The sequence below is a fragment of the Pelophylax lessonae genome (assembly GCF_965119305.1).
Source record: "Pelophylax lessonae genome assembly, chromosome: 6".
In the NCBI taxonomy this organism is placed as follows: domain Eukaryota; kingdom Metazoa; phylum Chordata; class Amphibia; order Anura; family Ranidae; genus Pelophylax; species Pelophylax lessonae.
The window spans coordinates 12,563,517-12,584,868 of NC_138773.1; the positions used below are offsets into that span (position 1 = coordinate 12,563,517).

The 21,352-nt window shown below is 46.3% G+C and overlaps 1 protein-coding gene across 1 annotated transcript in view; it reads right to left on the reverse strand.

The window, feature by feature from the left end:
* Window positions 1-21,352, reverse strand: part of LOC309559227 (uncharacterized protein) — a 44,354-nt gene that overhangs the window by 13,526 nt on the left and 9,476 nt on the right. Inside the window, exon 2 of the mRNA XM_082262447.1 lies at window positions 10,025-10,151. Coding sequence (XP_082118573.1) covers window positions 10,025-10,151 — 127 coding nt within the window. The remainder of the gene's footprint in view (window positions 1-10,024; window positions 10,152-21,352) is intronic.

The window sequence follows — 21,352 nt, forward strand, 5'->3', positions numbered from 1 at the left end:
TCCTACATAGCAGAACCGTATGATCTCAATTCTTACACAGGGGAGAATGACAGGCGGCTGTGTTTACATTAGCCGCCTTCTCCCGCTGTACCGGACAATCGCGAGTGCCTGGCGGACATCGGACACACGCGCGGGTGGGGGGGGGTATCCGTGAGCGAGCAGGAGCGCGCCTCCGCCGGCGCGCGCACCCAAAACCATTACAGGCAAGCGATGTAGACCTACGTCGCTTTGCCTGTGAGGGGCTGACTGCTGACGTAAATCGTCGTTAGGCAGTCGGCAAGTGGTTAATAAAATTACACATACAGTAAAACCTTGGATTGTGAACATAATTAGTTCCGGAAACATGTTTGTAATCCAAAGCACTCTTATATCAAAGTGAATTTCCCCATAAGAAATAATGGAAACTCAGATGATTCATTCCACAGCTATTTATTCATAAGTCCTTCAGTTTATGGTCCATATAAAAAGATTCTAGCAATGTGATAGGTTGTGTAACCATAAAATGTCCATTCACAAATGGCAGCCTCCACAAGGGGATTAAAAGCAAAATCCAGCAGGAGCTACAGAGTATAAAAGAGAAGAGAGGCATCTCTAAGTGTAGCAATATGGTTACATTTAATGAAGGTTCAATATTTAGGACCTCACATGGTTGATGAATGAGGCACATAGAGGCACATAGACCGTCCTCCTCGCTGCCGTCACCGCTGTCAGTCTGCAACTGTGACCGGGAAGACTACCCTGCAGTAGAGCGATCTGAAAGCGAGGCTTGAAGCGCCCATGGAGCACAACGTGGAAGGGATGACTTCAATGGCAGTGAGGCAGTGGTGTATTTAGGTTTTGTGCTGCCCTAGGCCTGACTAAACTTGTGCACCCCCTTCCTGTAAAGGCCACACCCCCTTCCAGTTTATGACCAGCACTGTCATCTGTAAACCACAGACCACAACCACAGTCTATCAGTGCCCATCAGTGCAGCCTCATCAGTTCCCATGAGTTCAGCCTCATCAGTGCCCATCAGTGCTGCCTTATTAGTGATTTGCCTCCTGGACCCTGCGCTCCAGCCCAATTCGCTCCATAAGACTGGCACTATACTAAAAGTGTAGCACAAGCCGGTGGGGACCCCTTTCTGTGGGATCTGGGAGGAGGCTGTTTTTTTTTCCGTGTGGGGTGCAGTTTTTTTGCTGCCCCCCTGCAAAGTGCCGCCCTAGGCCTGGGCCTTGTAGGCCTAGGCCAAGATACAGCACTGCAGTGAGGAGGATGGTCTATGTGGACAGCTTTACCTTGGATGCCGGCATACTTAGATGTGCCTGTTTTAATCTTCAACCATGTGAGTTTCTAAATATTGTACCTTCATTAAATGTAACCATATTATGACAGGAGTCACTTTGGTTGGGGGGGCATGGAACCCAGCTTACCTTAGAGAGGTTGGGAAATCCCTCTCTCAGCCTTGTAGGCCCCTCTTATGTGTAAGTCACCCTGTGTCTATTAGGGACACAGGGTGACCAAGGAAATGATGGACTTAATGGACACTGAGAATATGGTTTGGATTACTTCAAATGGGAGAGAAATATTTATCAACCATATACCTGGAGAGGTATATGAAGATTTAATCCCACTTTACACAGTGGGACCTATGGCCTCTTGTGGACCGTTGCCATGAAGTCTGTGGCTTCTAAGTGGTCAGGGCATTGATTAGATGTGAATTCCATGTACTCCACCTAGGCTGGTTTAAGTGCTAAATTAATTAGCATGTTAACCTCCTTAGCGGTATTCCCGAGTGTGGCTCGGGGTTAATTTTCAGTACCACAAGCGGTAACCCCCGAGTCACACTCGGGATTACCCCAGAATCACACTCACCTTCCCTGCAATCCCCCGCTGTCCTCCTGCCATCCTCACAGTCTCTCCCCACTCTGTGCTCGGCAGATGCCGGCACCCAGGGCCGATCCTAGGGTAACAGACGCCTGGGTGCAGAAATATTTATGGCGCCCCCCGTGTGGGCGTGGTCATCTTACTAACTCCTCCCCTTTCCTAATGGGACCTGGAGGGGGTCTCTCCAAGGAACACAGAGAGGGCCTCTGTTAGAGAGTCTGTTAGAAAGAGCCTCCACCAGGCCCCATTAGAGACTACAATGGGGTTGTATCATGGGACCTGGAGGGGGGTCTCTCGAACAGAGGTCATCTCTGTGTGCATTTTAAAGTCTATGTTAGAAAGACCCCCCACCAGGCCCCATTAGAGACTACAACGGAGTCTAATGGGACCTGGAGGGGGGTTTATCTTACAGAGGCCCTCTCTGTGCCTATTGGAGAGTCTCTGATAGAAAGAGTCCCCTCCATCCCCGATGAGAGACTACATTAGAGTGTCACCGAACAATAGAAAAATAAACAATATTATATTAATAAATAGCACTTTGATGCCCAGGCCCAAGACTAGAAGACTTCACTTACCTTAAATAATGGGTACTGGGGCTGGCTGCTGGTCCTGGGGCCTGGCTTCTGGGACTGGGTCCTGGCTTCTGGGGCTTTGCTGCTGGTCCTAAGGTCTGGCTGCTGGGGCTGGCCTGCTGGTCCTGGGGTCTGGCTGCTGGTCCTCCTGATTCCTGGCTGCTGGTCCTGGTTTTTGGGGCTAGACTGCTGGTCCTGTATTCCGGCTGCTGGTCCTGGGGTCTGGCTGCTGGGGCCTTGGGGCTGGCTTCTGGTCCTGATTCTTGGCTGCTGGTCCTGATTCTTGGCTGCCTGTCCTGATTCCTGGCTCCTCTGTGGTGTGCCGGTCTCTGTGGTATGCTGGGCCTTTGGTGCCAGTCTCTGTGGTATGCTGACTCTGTGGTGCCGGTGGTGCTGGGCTCTGTGGTGTGCTGGGCTCTGTGGTGTGCTGGGCTCTGTGGTGTGTTGGGCTCTGTGGTGTGTTGGGCTCTGTGGTGTGCTGGGCTCTGTGGTGTGCTGGGCTCTGTGGTGTGCTGGGCTCTGTGGTGTGTTGGGCTCTGTGGTGTGCTGGGCTCTGTGGGCTCTGTGGTGTAAAGCTCTTGTGTGATATCTCAGCGGGGCTGCGGCTGTCACTGTGAGAATGGCGCCTCCATAGTCCCGGCTCACAGGCGAAGTGATATCAAATGCACTCCGCCTGTGAGAGGAGGAGCCGTACAGAGAAAGCAGGCGGCTGCAGTAGAGAGCAAAGCCGCTGCTTCCTCTGTACGGCTCCTCCTCTCCAGGGCTGGTGCAAGGATTTTTGGCGCCCTAGGCAAAATAGAAATTGCCGCCCCCCCCCCCCCATATGCTCGTGAATGTGCGGCACAATGCGCATTATTAGTACACATACACTTCCATAAGCCTAAAATATTTTACTATGCATTAAACTTCAGTCTAAGTTACAGTCAGACCATGTAATGTAGTACACTACACATACACTTCCATAATTGTAATGTGACATCACCGTCATGTTTTGGAAGTGTATGTGTAGTGTACTACATAAGAGGCAACATAATGCCTCCTAAGTTACCTATAATAAGGGATATTATTACACTTTACTTATAACACCCCTACCCCTTAGCAGAGTCCTGTGAATTTGTGTGTGTTTGGGAAAGGGGGGGCTAGGTCTGATTAGTGAACTATAAGCCCTTTACTGCCAACCTCTCCCTGAGAATGCTAGTTAGATGGCTTTATGCTGACCCACTATCTAATACATTCTGACCTCAAACATGTCATGTATGTCAGGAAAGTCTGCTAGAATTCACATACCACAATCTGTATACCTCCATTGAATCAGAACAATGCAGTCAGCATCCCAACCAAGCAACTAGCATTTTCAGAAAAAAAACAGCAATGACAGCCTCCCTGTTTCATGTTAGGTTTCCTATAACTTGCCTATTGTTAACTTGAATTGGTAATAAAAGAGCATTTTTTGTTGCACTGAAGAAGCTTTTTAGGAATAATGTATTTTTCCCTATCTCTGGGTAACACATAACTGACACCCTGTCCCTGCATTTCCACCCCCCCCTTCTAAAAATCCATGCTATCAGTCTGTATGAAGCAATATCTCCTCTGCTACAATACCATCACCCACATATCGGCTGTAGGACTCTGAAGCTCTTTCCTCCCACCTTTCAGTAATAGAGGGCAGTGGCTCAGCTTGGGTCCTCCATGCTGCTAGTCACTTCTAGGGATTCTGCCAGTCAGTTCTCTGCAGCTCTGTCCCTCCATAGGACACACATGGCTGACTGTAGAGGTTAGCAGGAAGCTGCTGGCATGTGGGGAGGGGGCGGGGAGCAGGGATTGCACACACTTTTTTTTTTCATCCTTTCATAGCCAATATACTGAATTTCTCTGCCCTTTGGAAACAAACTACAGGAGGCTCTGCCCTCACTCTGCACACACTCACTTCTGTACTCATGAGCTGTTCTCTATGGCTGTCCTCCTCTCTTCCGCCCACAGGATGCTATCAGGGGAGGAGAGAGCATTCTCCTCCCTTGGGCAGAGCTGGGAACTCCGTAGCTGCTGGACAGTAATGACACTTCTGTAAGGGAGGAAGCTTCAGAACAGAACGGCTCCAGTGCGCCCCTCCCCCTTCATGTAATTCTCCGCCCACCACACCGGCCCTGCCTGTCTTCCTCCCCCACTGTCGCCCCTCCCTTCAGCTCACAACTACAAAAGATATAGCAGGCAGCTCCGAGACTGCAGTGAGAGACTTGCGGCCGGGAGAGGATAGTGCGCCCCCCATCAGGCGGCGCCTGGGCGCACTGCACCCTAAGCACCCGCCTCGGACCGGCCCTGCCGGCACCTGTCTTCCGGTTTCCTTTCCTGCAAGTATTGCGACGCAGGGGGGGTGGAACCGGCGGCAATTTCAAAAATGTAAATACACCAAATGAGATGACAGAAAGCTGTGATCCTGTCATGAACGGATTACACTGTATCATCCCATTTCACCACAGGATTTCACCTGGTGACTTTTCCAGTGCCCTGCCTGTGCTTTTCCAGTTCTTTGTGCCTGGAAAATAGAGAACGACCATGGAGTCCAAAAAACGTTTTTTTTTTTTGCGCAAAATCGCTTTTAGATGAACTGGAAAACAGCGACAGCAAAATGGAGTTACTTGAAGAGCTGAGCGATAGCGATTGGTGGGAAATTTTGTCAAAAGGTACGGAAAGTGAGGACAGCGACGATTCTGATGTCTCTTTCTGGCACATCGCTCCGTTGGAAATTCTGAAGAATCATTTGATATACTTCCCAAATTCCACAAGCGATGTGCCAGAAAGAGAAATCAGAATCGTCGCTGTCCGCAATTTCCGTACCTAATGACCAATTTACCCACCAATCGCTATCGCTCAGTTCTTCAAGTAACTCCGTTTCGCTGTCGCTGTTTTCCAGTTCGTCTAAAAGCGCTTTTGCGCAAAAAGAACGCTTTTTGGACACCATGGTCGTTCTCTATTTTCCAGGCACAAAGAACTGGAAAAGCACAGGCAGGGCACTGGAAAAGTCACCAGGTGAAATCCTGTGGTGAAATGGGATGATACAGTGTAATCCGTTACCGATCACAGCTTTCTATCATCTCATTTGGTGTATTTACATTTTTGAATTTGCCACCGATTCCACCCCCCTGTGTCGCAATGCTCGCAGGGAAGAGAACTGGAAGACAGGTGCCGGCATCTGCCGAGCACACAGCGGGAAGACAGTGGGAGGACGGCGGGGGATCGCAGGGGAAGGTGAGTTTTAAAATATAAAACAACAAATTTCCATGCAAAACAATGTACCGCTTTTAGCACACAAATCCTGACATAATCAGCCAGGGGGGTTAATAATATTCTTTTCAGCTAAAGTAGTTGCTAGAGGGGGATTAGCCATGAGTCAGCCCTACCTCATTATCTAAACCATTGTGTGATGTTTTGGGTAAATATTTGGGTTATAGTTTATGTAGTGACTGACATACTTCTCAAGTGTATAAAAAGTTTGTATTCTTGTTCAATAAATCAGTTTCAGAGTTTAAAATGAGTGCTGTCTAGTAGAGATGGCCTTGCAGTTCGCCCAGCGGTTGATTCGCAGCAAACTTTGCTCGTTCGCTGTTCGCCGAACATATGGCACCATATTCTTTTACATTGTGAAGAACTTTGACCCATGACAAATCCATCAGGTGGTACAGGACAGACAATTGAGACATTTCAGCACATGGACATACCCCCTACCTTATAAATAGACCTGAACTGGCTGCCATTTTACACTCTGTATTTTGTCAGTGTTGGAAGAGGTTTGCTGTGTGGAACAGAGACAGACTGTTAGTGACCCAAATCGCTAGCTAATAGGTCCACAAAAGTCCTTTTAAGGACTGGTATAGGTGTACTATTGTTTGGCGTGCACTATATAGGGGTGTAATACACTTATAATATACTTTCTAATATAGAAAGCATATTAAAGTGGATTTGTATTGTACACTGTGCAGCATTGTGACTGGTGAGCAGTTCTGCAGCAATACTACAACTACAAAGAGTGACAAACGCAATTATATATATATATATATATATATATATATATATATATATATATATTATTATAAGTATTATAACTGGTGTGATATACCAGTGGCCCCCCCCCAAAAACAACAGATTGAAGCGGGGTGTTATATAACAATATACTTTCATAGTAGTGTATTTGGGTACTGCAGAAATTTTGCCTATTTCCCTTAACTCTGCTACAAACAGTGAAAAAAGTTACTGGGAAATTTTTCTTATAACTGGTGTGATAGACCAGTGGCCAGCCCAAAACGACAGATTGAAATGAGGTGTTATATACCTTCTTCCACATATACTGCTCTTCCCTCTTCCAAAGGACACACTAGACTTGGTTGAGTTTCTCACTCAGCCTTCCTCTTCTGCACCCTCCTCATCCTCTCTATCTGTACCCTCTTCACTCTCTGCTGTGTGCACCCCCAAAGACACCACAACCACCACCACCGCCAACATATACCCTCCGCTTGAGTCACTGAAATTATTTTCCGATCCATCACAACACATTTGCGATGCGCAGCCATTCTTGGCATCGGATCAGTAAGAGGAGGTAGCAACAGCCGCCACTCAGCAGTCTGACGACAGTACCCAGATCAGCCCAAGGAGGTTGGTCCCAACTGTTGCTGCCTACTCCGAGATCTCAAATGTTAGTGCTGGGGAAGGTGACATCAATGATGACGTGTCTATGGATGTCACGTGGGTGCCCACAAGAGAGGAAGAGGAGGGGAGTTCAGAGGGAGAGAAGGACCAGCAGATAGGGAGGAGAAGCAGGCGGAACTTAATGCTAATGTATCAGGAGCGAGCCATCAACCATGTACAGTCACATCTGGCGCTCCCAGGACGCCGACACATGGCTCCGCAGTGTGGGCTTTTTTTAACTTGTCCGCTGCTGACAATAGTGTTGCCATCTGCAGCCTTTGCAGTCAACGCATAAGTCGCGGTAAGCCCAACACTCACATAGGGACGAACGCCTTAAGAAGGCACCTGGACTCCCATCACTGAGCCCAGTGGGAGCAACGCCATCAGAACCCACAAAGCCACACTCCAAGCTCTCACCGTCCAGCCTCTTCTCCTTCTCCTCTCTCCTCACAATTGTCCTCCACTCCACCTTCCATCATGTCATCCTTATGTTTTTCCTGGAAAAAGGCAGGCTTCCGTGGCCCAAATGTTGGAGCGTAAAATAATGATGACGCCGGATAACCCTCTTGCCCAACGGTTAACCGCTGGCTTGTCGGAACTGATAGCCCGCCAACTACTGCCATATCAACTGGTGGACTCGGAGGCCTTTCGTAAATTTGTGGCCATTGGAACACCACAATGGAAGGTCCCAGGGAGGAAATATTTCTCGCAGAAGGGCATCCCAGAGCTATATGGCCATGTTCAGCGGCAAGTGAATATATCTCTGGCACACAGTGTCGGTGCCAAGATACATCTGTCCACAGACACGTGATCTAGCAAACACAGGCAGGGAAGGTATAAAACTTTTACTGCCCACTGGGTGAACCTTCTGACGGCTGTCAAGCATGTAACCTGTGACACCCATGTAGATTTGGTTGTACCCCCACGGATTGCATGCAGGCCTGCCTCTTCTTCTCCTCCTCCATCCCCCCTGTCCTCCTCGGCTGACTCCTCCTTTTCGCTGCTACCGTCTCTTCCACTGCGCCGCCCAAGATCCCCAGAACCTATTCCACATGCCAGGTGAGACGTTGCCATGCTGTGCTGCGTCTGTTGTGCCTGGAAGCCAAGAGCCACACTGGTCCTGCACTCCTTTCAGCTTTGTGTTCACAGGCAGATCAGTGGCTGACACCGTTCAATTTGACAGTTGGTAAAGTGGTGTGCGACAACGGTGCCAATCTGCTGAGCGCGCTGAAACAGGGCAAAATAACACACGTGCCATGCATGGCGAACGTCCTGAACTTGGTCGTGCAGTGATTCGTTGCCAAATACCCTGGGGTCCAGAACGTCTTGCGGCAGGCCAGGAAACTCTCGGGCCATTTCAGAAGATCTTACACAGCCATGGCTCGCCTTGCTGACATTCAGCGGCGACACAACCTGCCCGTCAGACGTCTTATTTGTGACTGCCCGATGCGATGGAACTCAACCTTGTATATGTTTGATTCGCTGCTCCAACAGAAACGTGCAGTTAACGACTACCTGTGTGAACTCTGCGGCAGGACAGGTTCTGGGGAGCTTGGGTTTTTTTTTCACCGCGCCAGTGGCTGCTCATGCGGGACGCATGCAGACTTCTGCGGCTATTTAATGAGATCACCAAACTGGTCAGTCACGGCCAGGGCGCCATCAGTGACATCATACCTTACGCCTTCTTTCTGGAGCATGCATTGCGTCGTGTCATTGATCAAGCCGTTGAGAAGCAGGAGCAGGAAGATGAGGAAGTCACAATGCTGGATGAATTCCCTGGGGTGCTACTCCATCTGAGACAAGTCAACAGCAGGAGTCTGAAGAGGAGTCAGAGGAGGATGGTGCCGGGGCGGATGAGGAGGAGCAAGAAGAGCATGCTTTAAACCTTTTTGGGATCCCTGGTGTTATCCATGGATGGGGGGAGGAGAACGAGGACGATATTATCCTGGATGATGAGCAGGAGCCAGGCCACTACACCGCTTCCAGTTTAGTGCGAATGGGGGCCTTCATGCTCCAGTGTTTTAAGGGGCACCCCGTATAAAAAGCATAAAGGGCAAGGACCAGTTGGGTGGCAATGTACTTAGACCCCCGTTACAAAAAAAAAATCACAGAGGGCGGTCAGAATGCAGCGCTTCCAGGCCTCGCTTCGGGAAATGCTGCATTCTGCTTTTCCGTGCGCTGGCAGAGGAATTTCCACTCACAGAGAAACAGTTGCGGGTAGCAATCCAACAGCACCTGCAAGAAGAGGGCAGTTTGAAGATGTGTTGGTCACTTTTGATATGAGATCCTTCTTTCAGCCGACCCATCGACAGCTGTCCTCCGGATCCAGCATCAGGGAACGCCTAGACCGACAGGTGTCCGACTACATCGGGTTAACGGCCGATGTGGACGCTCTGAGGAGTAATGAACCCCTGGACTACTGGGTGGGCAGGCTTGACCTCTGGCCAGGTTCGCGAACATTTGAGCGAGTTTGCGCGATCGTGTTTGCGAACCGTCCCATCAGATGTTCGTCCATCACTACTGTCTAGTTCTTGGTTGCAATAGGTGGCTATAATATCTGATATCTACAGTATGTTCAAGACTGGAGGAAGCCGTATATTGACGGAAGAACGCAAGCACATTGTGCGTCGGTTCCGTTATACATATTGCTAAACTTCGAGGCGTCTCTCTTCTCTTTCATACTCAGTTGTGACGTGACGCTACTTGTATATCAAGTCAAATTTTATTTTAAAAAGTTGCTTGTATTGCAAAGTGCACTCAAACCAAGTTACTCTCAATCCAAGGTTTTACTGTAATTACATAGTTGCAGAGTTACATATAGTTACATAGTTAGTCAGGATGAAAAAAGACTCAAGTCTATTCAGTTCAACCAAAAAAAAAAATGTCAAATACTTTGCTCTGCTTACCTGTAAACGAATATCGGCACAATAATATCCGTGAAATTTGGCTCCACTTCTGAGTCTTCCAACCGGGTCAGCATTTCCTCAAACCCCTGTGTCCATTCAACGTTTATATCAAGAGGGATGAAATTTCCTGAAGAACCCAAAAAAAAAAAAAACAATGTTTACACCAGTGAAATATTTGCCAGAGAGTGACAATTTAAGTAGCATTAATATGTTAAAGAAAATAGTTGGTGTTGGCACCAGAAGGTACTTTTCCAGGGAATATCCGATTGCCTCTCGGGGGATCAGGAAGGAATTTTTTCCTCCTGCTGTAGCAAATTGGATCATGCTTTTCTGGTTTTCGCCTCCCTCTGGATGATTTTTTTTTTTTTTTATTGGTTAAACTAGATGACTAACTATGTAACTTGACCTCTGGAATATTTATCCCCTTCGTGACCAGGTTATTTTTTGTGATGCGGCACTGCGTTACTTTAACTGACAATTGCGCGGTCGTGCGGCGCTGTACCTAAAACAAATTTATGTCCTGTTTGTCCCACAAATAGAACTTTATTTTGATGGTATTTAATCATCTCTGCGGTTTTAATTTTTTTGCGATATAAACAAAAAAAAGGCTGACAATTTTGAAAAAAAAAAAAATATATATATATATTTTTTTTACTTTCTGCTATAAAACATATCAAATAAAAAACACCCATCCAGCCTGTGTCTATTGTTTGTATGTACTTAGAAGAACAGGGAGGTGAAGCCTCCATTAATCAACATATAATACCCCACCCCCATTGTTTTTAGCTGTTTAGTGGGCATGGAGGAGGAGGGAGAGACCTGTCATGTATCCAAAGTGTTTATGCCCACATGTGTGACTCTACAGTACATGTGTCAAACACAAGGCCCATGGGCCGAATAAAGCCCTCCAGGCCATTTCATGTGGCCCTTTCACCCCTCCTGCAGCTGCGGCACCCCTTTATTTCCGCCCCTACATTGTGTAAGCAGTCGGCAGCAGAGAAGAGGACAGAACTCCTCACTCCGATTCTGCTTTTTTCTATGCAGTCATGGAGAGGTCCTCTCTATCCCCATCTCAGTAGTTGGTGGGAGAAAGGACAGAACCCCTCCTACAGATCCTGCAGCTCTCTGTGCAGCCACAGAACCCCCTTGTATCCACCTCCCCTGGTCTCAGAATTCAGCAGACTCAGGCAGCCGACTCCAGCCCTTCTCTGGTCCTCCTCCAGACCCGCACTTTTTGCTTCCCAGCACCTACCCTTGCTTCTTCCAGGCAGCAGGTAAGTGGGTTGCACTGTGATCTAAGGGAGGTTTGGTGACTCTTGACTTCTGATGGTGGCGGGGGCTCTTGACATCTGATGTAAGGGGGAGTGGGGTGCTCTGGATATCTCATCTTTGGGCAACCATAATGCAGATGCGGCCTGCGATGAAATTCAATTTGACACCCCTGCTCTACAGTATAGCCATGTGGGGTGCACAGATTAAAAAAAAAAAGGAGGAAATGAACAGCTTAGAAAGGAACTGAAACTGGAGCATGCTCATCAGACGTGGCAACGGCTGATCTACTCAATCTCAGGCTGCTCCAAGGGCACAGACAAGGAGGGAGGGACAGTGAACAGCAGGATCAAGCAAATCCCAGAGTGACAAAGTGAGTATGAACAGCATGTTACACAGCTTGTGCTGGCATTTTTTAATGATGTGGCTGCGCAAAGTCACGTAGTACTATGTGATTCCGTGTATGAGGTCTCGGCCGCGCTCTCGCTGTGTTTAGACACAGGCCATGGGAGGAGTGGCAGAAATCGCTGCCAGCTTCCCACGATCGGCAGAGAAACTGACAGAAGACCCGCCTGATTATGTAAACAAAGCAGGCGGGTCTTCTGTCACACAGGTAGGGAGAGATCAGGAGTTTCAGTTAAGCTACAACACCGATCCCTCTCTGCCTGTCACAGAGCCCCCCACCCCCCCCCCCCCCCCACACACACAGTCAGTAAGCATATTTAGGCACACATTAACCCCTCTGATCACCCCCAGTGTTAACCCCTTACCTGCCAGTGTCATTATTACAGTAACAGTGCATATTATTTAGCACTGATTACTGTAGTAATGTCTCTGCTCCCCAAAAAGTGTCAAAAATGTCAGTTAGGGGCCATATCTGTCCGCCGCAATGTCGCAGTCCCGCTAAAAAATACTGATCGCCGCCATTACAAATAAAAACAAAAAAATTTATAAAAATCTTTCCCGTAGTTTGTAAGCGCTATAACTTTTGCGCAAACCAAATAAAATACGCTTTTTGGGATTTTTTTTTCCCCCAAAAATATGTAGCAGAATACAAATTGGCCTAAACTGATAAAAAAATTTGATTCTTTACATTTTTTATTGGGAATGTTTTATAGCAGAAAGTAAAAAATATGGAATTTTTCTCAAAATTGTCGCTCTTTTTTTGTTTATAGCGCAAAATCTAAAAATCGCACAGGTGATCAAATACCACCAAAAGGAAAGCTCTATTTGTGGGGAAAAAAGGACATCAATTGTATTTGGGTATAGCGTTGCATGTCCGTGCAATTTTTCATTAAAGTAACGCAGTGCCGAATCGCAAAAAAATGGCCTGGTCATTAAGGGAGTAAAACCTTCCAGAGATGAAGTGGTTAAAAACACAAGAGCTAGATGAGGCAGTTTCCTGCGTGTGGTTTGAAAACAAGAGTTAGAGTACTAGTATGGTAGGTTCTCATGTGCCGACGCATTTCGACAATTTTTGCTTCATCAGGGCTTATGAAGACCATATAGTACTCATCTCAGTGACAAACCACACCCGCACACAAACTCCATGGGCGGGCGCTGGGGCAGTAAAGGAGAGATCAACCGGAGAGGTATTGCCTATGGGTCAACAACCACAGAGGAAAGTCTGATCACCAGGGATTCGGGACAATCCTAACGAGTAATGAGTATGAAGGTTCAGCATAAGGAAGAGGGTATTGTATAGAATAGGGGTCTTCAAACTATGGCCCTCCAGTTGTTCAGGAACTACAATTCCCATCATGCCTAGTCATGTCTATGAATGTCAGGGTTTTACAATGCCCCAAGGGATGTGTAGTTCTGCAACAGCTGGAGGGCCTTAGTTGGAGGATCCCTGGTGTAGAGAATTATATACTGGATTTGCATTATATGCCTTTTAAGTCATTGTATATATACCCTCACATGCAATAAAACTGGAGAGATGTCCCCATAAGGATGGTCAGAGGGTTCCTGACTGTCTTGGTAAGAATCCTGGGTGCACCCAGGTCCCCCGAGGTGACAGCAGCAACCCTGGAGAAATATGCAGGCAGGCAGATGATAGTCAGTATATTCTTACATATGTACTGTCCTCATAGCCACTTTCCAATCTCTCCGGTTGACTCTTTTCTATATTATAGGGCAGACCTTACCTCAGCCTGCAGGTTCTTCTATAGAAAATTCCTCCATGACTTTTGCAGGGCTGGCCGAAGACATTGTGCTGCCTGGGTCCAAGAATGAAAAGCTGCCCCCCCCCCCCCACTCCCTTAACCACTTCAAGACCAGGCCTATTTTTGACGCTTGGTGTTTGCAAGCTAAAAACATTTTTTTTTTGCAAGAAAACTACTTAAAACCCCCAAACATTATATTTTTTTTAGCATAGACCCTAGAGAATAAAATAGAAATCATTGCAATATTTTTTTATCACACCGTATTTGCACAGCGGTCTTCCAAATGCAATTTTTTTTTTGAAAAAATTCACTATTTTTAAATAAAAAATAACAAACCAGTAAAGTTAGCCCAATTTTTTCCCATAATGGGAAAGATAACGTTACGCCGAGTAAATGGATACCCAACATGTCATGCTTCAAAATTGCGAACACTCACGGAATGGCAACAAACTTTGATACTTAAAAATCCCCATAGGTGGCAAATTTCTACAGGTTACCAGCTGTTTAGAGTTACAGAGAAGGTCTAGGGCTCAAATTATTTCTCTCGCTCTAACGATCGTGGCGATACCTCACATGTGTGGTTTGAACACCGTTTACATACGTGGGCTGGACTTCCGTATGCGTTCGCTTCTGCACGCAAGCTAACGAGGACAGGGCGCTTGATTTTTTTTTCCTATTTATTTTATTTATTATTTTTTATTTTTACACAATTTAAAAAAAAAAAAAAAATGATAATTTGTATTCCTATTACAAGGAATGTAAACATCCCTTGTAATAGAAATAGGCACGACAGGTCCTCTTTATTATAAGATCTGGGGTCAAAAAGACCTCACATCTACACTAAAAAATAATAAAAAAAAAAAAAGTGTTGAAAAAAAATCGTCCCTTTAAACCGGTTGCTAGACAACGACGTTTGACGTCGCTCCGGTCCTCCAAGACCATAGAGTCGAGTGGGGGCCATCTTGCCCTCACTCGACTTCCTGTCTCTGAGGATCCGGGACCGGATCGTTTTCCCCGCTGCCGGCGGGTCCAGTAAGCGGGGAACACGGCTGGGACGTGGCGGGAGGGGGTCACCTCTTCCACTGCACCGTAAGGGTGATCCCGCAGCGAATCCGCCGCTGGGACCACCTTTATCTGAAAGCCGATTGCCCGCAGTTTCAAAAATACCTGCTGCCATAACCCTGGTATTTAGCGTCAAAGGACTGACGTAAAAACTGTGGTGGGTGATCAGTAAGTGGTTAAAAAAAAATAAAAAAAATCATGCCCACCAAAGGTCCCTACATCCATTATTTTATATTAATTTACATAAATATAAAATTTAGAAAATTTTATATATACTGTTATAGGAGCCTGTCCCGGGTAATTTATATTGTCCCTGGAAGCGCTCGTTAATCGGGCTGCCCTTAAATGTTACGCATAAGTAGTGCAGCTGAATGGGAGAATTATTCTAACTTAATTTCCTGTAATTTTCTCTATATTGAGTAGACCCTATAATCTGATGATAAGTAGGTGGAGATTAATTATGGGGAGTGGGCGGAGCTTCAGGGACGTGGGTGTGGTAATTGATAGCTGTGCTGCAAAATGTCCCTGGAAATTTTTTTCAAATATTGGCAAATATGCTTTAACTCACCACCGGACCCATTCACCAAACACCCGCTGTCTGTCCTCAGTCCTCCTGTCACTCCTCAGAATAAAAAGAGGAGGAAACCAGCGCTATGGATCAGGAACTCCGAGACTCTTAAAAATAATAAATAGATTGAGGTTGCAGCCACCAACCAACCCCTAAAAACTTAGAGGTCAAAGTGATGTATGGGGGATAAATAGTTGGAACCGGTGCTACCTGATTTACCGGACGGAGAGGTTGACTGACGGGCACCGCTCCCGCAGACGTCCAATGACGAAACGTACGTAGGGCGGAACCTAACGTCACTTCCGGTCCGCAGCTCGCCGAGAGTGGAACGCGGAAGCTTCTCCAGCGCTGTCTGCACTAATCTGATACGATCTGCTACATCCGCATCTAAAGTGTGAGTTACTACTAATCCGTCTGCATCCCTAAACTACCTGCCACACTAAGAGGTTTTCTCTTGCACTCAGATGAAGATCCATCGGTCTGTAAAGACTCTGTAAAGACAGGTTGGGGACAGGTCTGAGAGCCTTTTTTTGCCTACCCTATACAACTATTGAGCATTATCTTGCTGCGGGGTAAGTGCGACCTCTTGTGGTCATATTCGGAATATCAGACAGAAGGTACTCACCACCATTTTCTGTAATTTTTTATTGTGATTTATCACTTTTATTGTTACCCTTACTTACCACATTCTTATTTATTGGGACTTATATTCAATTATTGCACCATCCATTCACACCATACCTTGTTCATTTTAATATTTGCATACAATTATTTATATTTGGCCTAGTTTTTTACAGCTTATATTTTTTTGCCATTTGAGCAGCGTTTGCACATATTCATCCTCTGCTTATATTTATTATTGCACCATTTATTTCTGACCAGTTTTCCTAGCTCACTAATTTTACAGGTGCACTATCTGCACATATTTATTTGCACACTAACTTATTTCTGCACTAAGCACCTTTTTCCTCAATTACTATCTGTACTCGCTGTACATATATCAGGTAGCGCCGGTTCCAACTATTTATCCTGTCACTCCTGTCTCTGCCGTGGTCACCTCCTTAGAAAATCCAGCCTGCCCTGCGTGAGATGGAATGCGCTGATGTGTGACGTCATTACGCACATATCACGATCACATGAGGGGCGTTCCCTGGAGGAAACGCTCCGCCTCCTCATACTCATCAGTTTGCACTATGGGCGGCAGTATGAGATGGGGAAATGCCATAGCGCGCTTCAAACTGATGACACACAAAACTGCTGGAAGAAAAATCTTGGGCGTCAATTTGTTGCTCCTCTCAAAGTTCTGCCTGGGTCCAATGGACCTAGGGGAACCCATGGTAGGGCCGGCCCTGACTTCCTGGTATACAGTATGTCCTTTAGGATGGGAAAACTTAGTAGACTAAGGAAGTAGTTCAGTTGTTTGTAGGCAGGTTAGAATACATTAGCCTAAGACCCCGTTCACACTGGGGCGACCTGTCAGGCGACCTGGTCGCCTGACAGGTCGCCTGCCATAGAGAAGCTGTGGACCCGTTCTAATAGGAGCGACACAAGTCGCTCCGACTTAGAAAAAGGGTCCGGAGCTTCTTTGGGGCGACCCGGAGCGACCTGCATTGACTTCAATGTTATGAAGTCCGTGCCGGCCGCTCCGAGGTCGCGGTGCGAGCTGCGCACCGCGACCTGTGAGGTCGCCCGGATAAGTAGCGTCGCCCCGGTGTGAACGGGGTCTTAATGAGTTAGCAGCTGCCCAGATCTGGGTAAAAGGTTACACAGTTACATAGTAGGTGAGGTTGAATAAAGACAATAGTCCATCCAGTTCAACCTGTGTAGGTGTGTGTGGCTGTAATCATCTCTCATACCCCTGAATGTTCTGATCCTTGAGATGTACGTCTAAGAGTCTTTTGAAAGCCACCATACTTCCCGCAGAAACCACCAAAGGTTAAATTATGTGAGTTAAATTTCCAGGCTTTTTTTGGTCCCAGCCAGCCCACCTGTGCCATAAAACGGGGGGGAAGCCTGAGATCCAAGGTCCTTGGTTGGTTCTTTCCTGCTCACGGCTCACGGTATCCGGAATGCTGCGTCTTGCAGTCCGCTGAAGGCACCGGGATTTTCAGAGGACATTGGTTAAAATTAATGGGCTGCCCCATTGCCCAGGAAAAATGTGGCAAAAAATGTGCGCTCTCACTACGCTAGATGGGAACGGGGACTAAAAGTGAAATTTGTGTGCTTACACAAGAACAATGACAGCTGAGTGTCTCCACCCACTTCCTCCTATGTACTTGTATAAAGATGGCCACATACTATGCAATCCGATTGTACCATCTATGTTCAACTTCCTTTAGATTTACCAAAACTATGGAATAGGAGGACCCATCTAAACAATCTATTCAATTTGTGTCAAATCAGGCAAGCCCTTGTACTGATGGTAGATCTAAAGGCGATTGTGCAATCAGATTGAACAATGTACGGCCATCTTAACTACGTCCCGGCCACCTCATAACAGATATACTGCTACAGGGGGGCTGTTCTGTGCAGAATCACGTGTGTGTATATATATATATATATATATATATATATATATATGTATGTATATATATATATAGCAGTGGCGGCCTGTGCATAGGGGGCGCCAGGGCGCCGCCCCCCCCCCCCCCCCGCCTAAAAAAAAAGGAAAAAAAAATTACAAAAAGAACAATAAAGTTTAAAAAAAAAAAATCGCGTTCGCCAGCCTATGTGGTGGCTATGGGGGGGTGGGGTTTACGACCCAGAAGAGGCGCCGATTGGCTGCCTTCTGGGGGCATAACCTGGGCAGGTCACAGCGCTAGGACACCCCCTCTTTCATGATATCCTGGCTGTGATTGGTCCAGTCTCCAGCCTGGACCAATCATCATCCAGGACATCCGATTGCTGACGTCGCAATGGGGGTGGTGCCGGTGCGTGCGTCAGTCATGCACCGCCACCGATATATATATATACGTTATTCTGCAGATACACCTGAGGGGGGCGCGTGTGCCTCTTCTGCTGTGATTACTGACAACAGAGGCTAATCAGCGGGTGCTGGGCACTGGATGTCCACCGGCGCCCGCCGATCATCAGCAAGAGACATTGGACAAGGCAGACATCCTGTCATGGGGGGGAGGGGAGACAAGAATCAATCTCTTCCCCTAGTGAAAGCAGCACACAGTATACAAAAACACTGGTTAGGTACACATTTAACCCTTTGATCGCCTTTGATGTTAGCCCCTTCCCAGCCAGTGTCATTAGTACAGTGACAGTGCATATTTTTAGCACTTATATATGGGGGGAGTACCGCGCTTTAAAGGTGCCTCATACAAAATTAATTAAAACATATAAATAATTATGTGAAAAAGTGTCTTAGTGCTTCTCAGTATAATATTTACAAAATGTGCATCAGATCAAAATGAATAAAGTAAAAATTGAAGCGAACTTCTATCAAATATAAATCCTTCAATCCAAAAACACTTAGGCAGGCAAAACATCTGAACTTGTGTATAGTGGTATATATACACACATACATATATTTATATACACACCTAGACATATATAGGTGTGATAGTAGCAGAAATATATGCTTGCGCTAATGAAATCATTTACAGTAATATATTTCTGCTACTATCACACCTATATATGTCTAGGTGTGTATATAAATATATGTATGTGTGTATATATACCACTATACACAAGTTCAGATGTTTTGCCTGCCTCAAAAGAACCCCAAAAAATGCCAAAAAAACGCTAGCGTCAAAAAAAAAATGCCCAGGTGTGTTTTTGCTGGCATTTTTTGGGGAATTTTGGAGGCAGGCAAAACATCAGAACTTGTGCACAGTACCACTATACACAAGTTCAGATGTTTTTCCTGACTGCAAAGAACCCAAAAAAATGCCTTCTATTAAACCGGCAAGGTGTTACAGCAGAGAAGCCATATTCCTGTGCTTAAAGTTTTCTAATACAAACAATCTTTTTTTTTCTGGTTCTGGACATGCTACAGACCTGAAACTTCACATGTACACCTTTTAGACCCCCAGATCTGAAATCCAAAGTAAAAATCAAAAAATCTCTTTTTTTTTTTTTTTTTTTTTTATTATTTTTTTTTTCAATAATTGGCTTTTTTATTAAAAATGACAATTGTTAAGAACTTTGTTTGTGTGATTTTGTGTCTGGGGGGTCTAAAAAGTGTACCTGTGAAGTTTCAGCTCTGTAGCATGTCCAGAACCAGAAAAAAAAAGGATTGTATTAGAAAACTTTGAGCACAGAAATATGGCTTCTCTGCTGTAACACCTTGCCGGTTTCAAAGCAGGCATTTTTTTGGGTTCTTTGCAGTCAGAAAAAAACATCTGAACTTGTGTATAGTGGTACTGTGCACAAGTTCAGATGTTTTGCCTGCCTCCAAAACCCCCCAAAAAATGCCAGCAAAAACACACCTGGGCATTTTTTTTTTTTTGACGCTAGCGTTTTTTTGGCATTTTTTGGGGTTCTTTTGAGGCAGGCAAAACATCTGAACTTGTGTATAGGGGGTATATATAGACATATATGTCTGAATATATACCCCTAGACATATATAGGTGTGATAGTAGCAGAAATATATTACTGTAAATGATTTCATTAGAGCAAGCATTTATTTCTGCTACTATCACACCTATATATGTCTAGGGGTATATATTCAGACATATATGTCTATATATTCCCCCTATACACATGTTCAGATGTCATGTCTGACATCAAACATGTTCTCAAAAAAGCACTGGCAGTGGCAGCCCCTGCAGCATAAAAAATGCTAGGCTGGTGAGAAGCCATATCCCTGTGCCGAAGCTATTCAGAGAAATGATCATTTCTCTATAGCGGTCACCCTGCTATGGAAGGGTTTTGTCTCCCTGCCATAGCAGTCAGAGTCAGTTAACCCTACACTACACTACGGTCCCCTTACACTTAACATTTTCCCTACAGAAACTAAACTTGAAGCTAACTTAAAGTAGAGTTCCACCCTATTTTAATACTTACCTCCATCTTCTCGCTCCGGGTCACCTGAAAAAGAAATGGATAATCACATATTTTTTTTTTTTTTTACTTACCTCGTAGCGAAGAAAATATACTTACCTTACTTCCTTCTTCCTCCTTCCTCGGCCGCGGCCCGTCGTCACTTCCTGGCTCTGCAATGATTCCTGGGAGCTGAACGTCATCGCTCCCAGGAATCATTGCGCCTGCACCGGCCCCGACGTCAGTTCCGAGGCGCGCGCGTCATCCCCTTCTAAACCGCTTCTGGGCATGCCCAGAAGCTGTGGAGGGATGATGCGCGCGCACCGGAAGTGACGTCAGGGCCGGCGCAGGGCATCGAGGGACCGAAGAAGGCGGAAGAGGACGCAGAAGAGGATCTCGCTGGCTTCAAGCTGTCCACATCTGAGATGGCAGCGCTGGACAAGACGGTTTCAAGGTAAGTATTTGTCCTAACAGGTAAGTGCAACCCAGGACAGATCAGAGGCTAGCCATTGTGGAATGCACTAGCCCTGACTGTCCCGGGGGTATTTAAAAAAAAAAAAAAATTAGAGGGTGGAACTCCGCTTTAAGTGTAAAGGAGCACTCTAACTACACTAGATATCCCTTTCCTCACACTAAAAATAGCTAAATGACACTTTTAAAGTAAAATTAACAGAACTGCTTCCACTCTCTTCCATGTCCAGTATAACAATGCTAGGAATATGGCGGGGGCGATCTTATATACTGGGGGGGCGTATTCACTAATGATTGGTCTAGGGACCCCCTAGTCACTCCAATCACATTCCTAGCATTCTCCTGCCCCCTCAATTGGCTTTTGCTAATGGTTCTGGTCTAATCACGGGCTTTTAAAGCCCATTTCCTGAAGCATTGCATTTTGGGCGGTTCTGGTTGCCGAATTCCGAACTTTTTGGGCAAAAAGTTCTAAATTCGGCCGAACCTCGAACTCCCAATGTTCAGGCCGAACCGATGGTGGACCCGAACCGTTCGATCATCCCTAGATGGGAGTCCAGGTGCCTTCTTAAGGCGGTCGTCCCTAGGTGAGTGTAGGGCTTTCCGCGACTTATGCGTTGACTGCAAAGGCTGCAGATGGCAACACTATTGTCAGCAGCGGACACATTAAAAAAAGCCCACACTGCGGAGCCATGTGCTGGCGTCCTGGGAGCGCCAGATGTGACTGTACATGGTTGATGGCTCGCTCCTGATACATTTGCAGTCTGCTTTGTCCCTCCTGTGCAATGTAAGTTATGCCTGCTT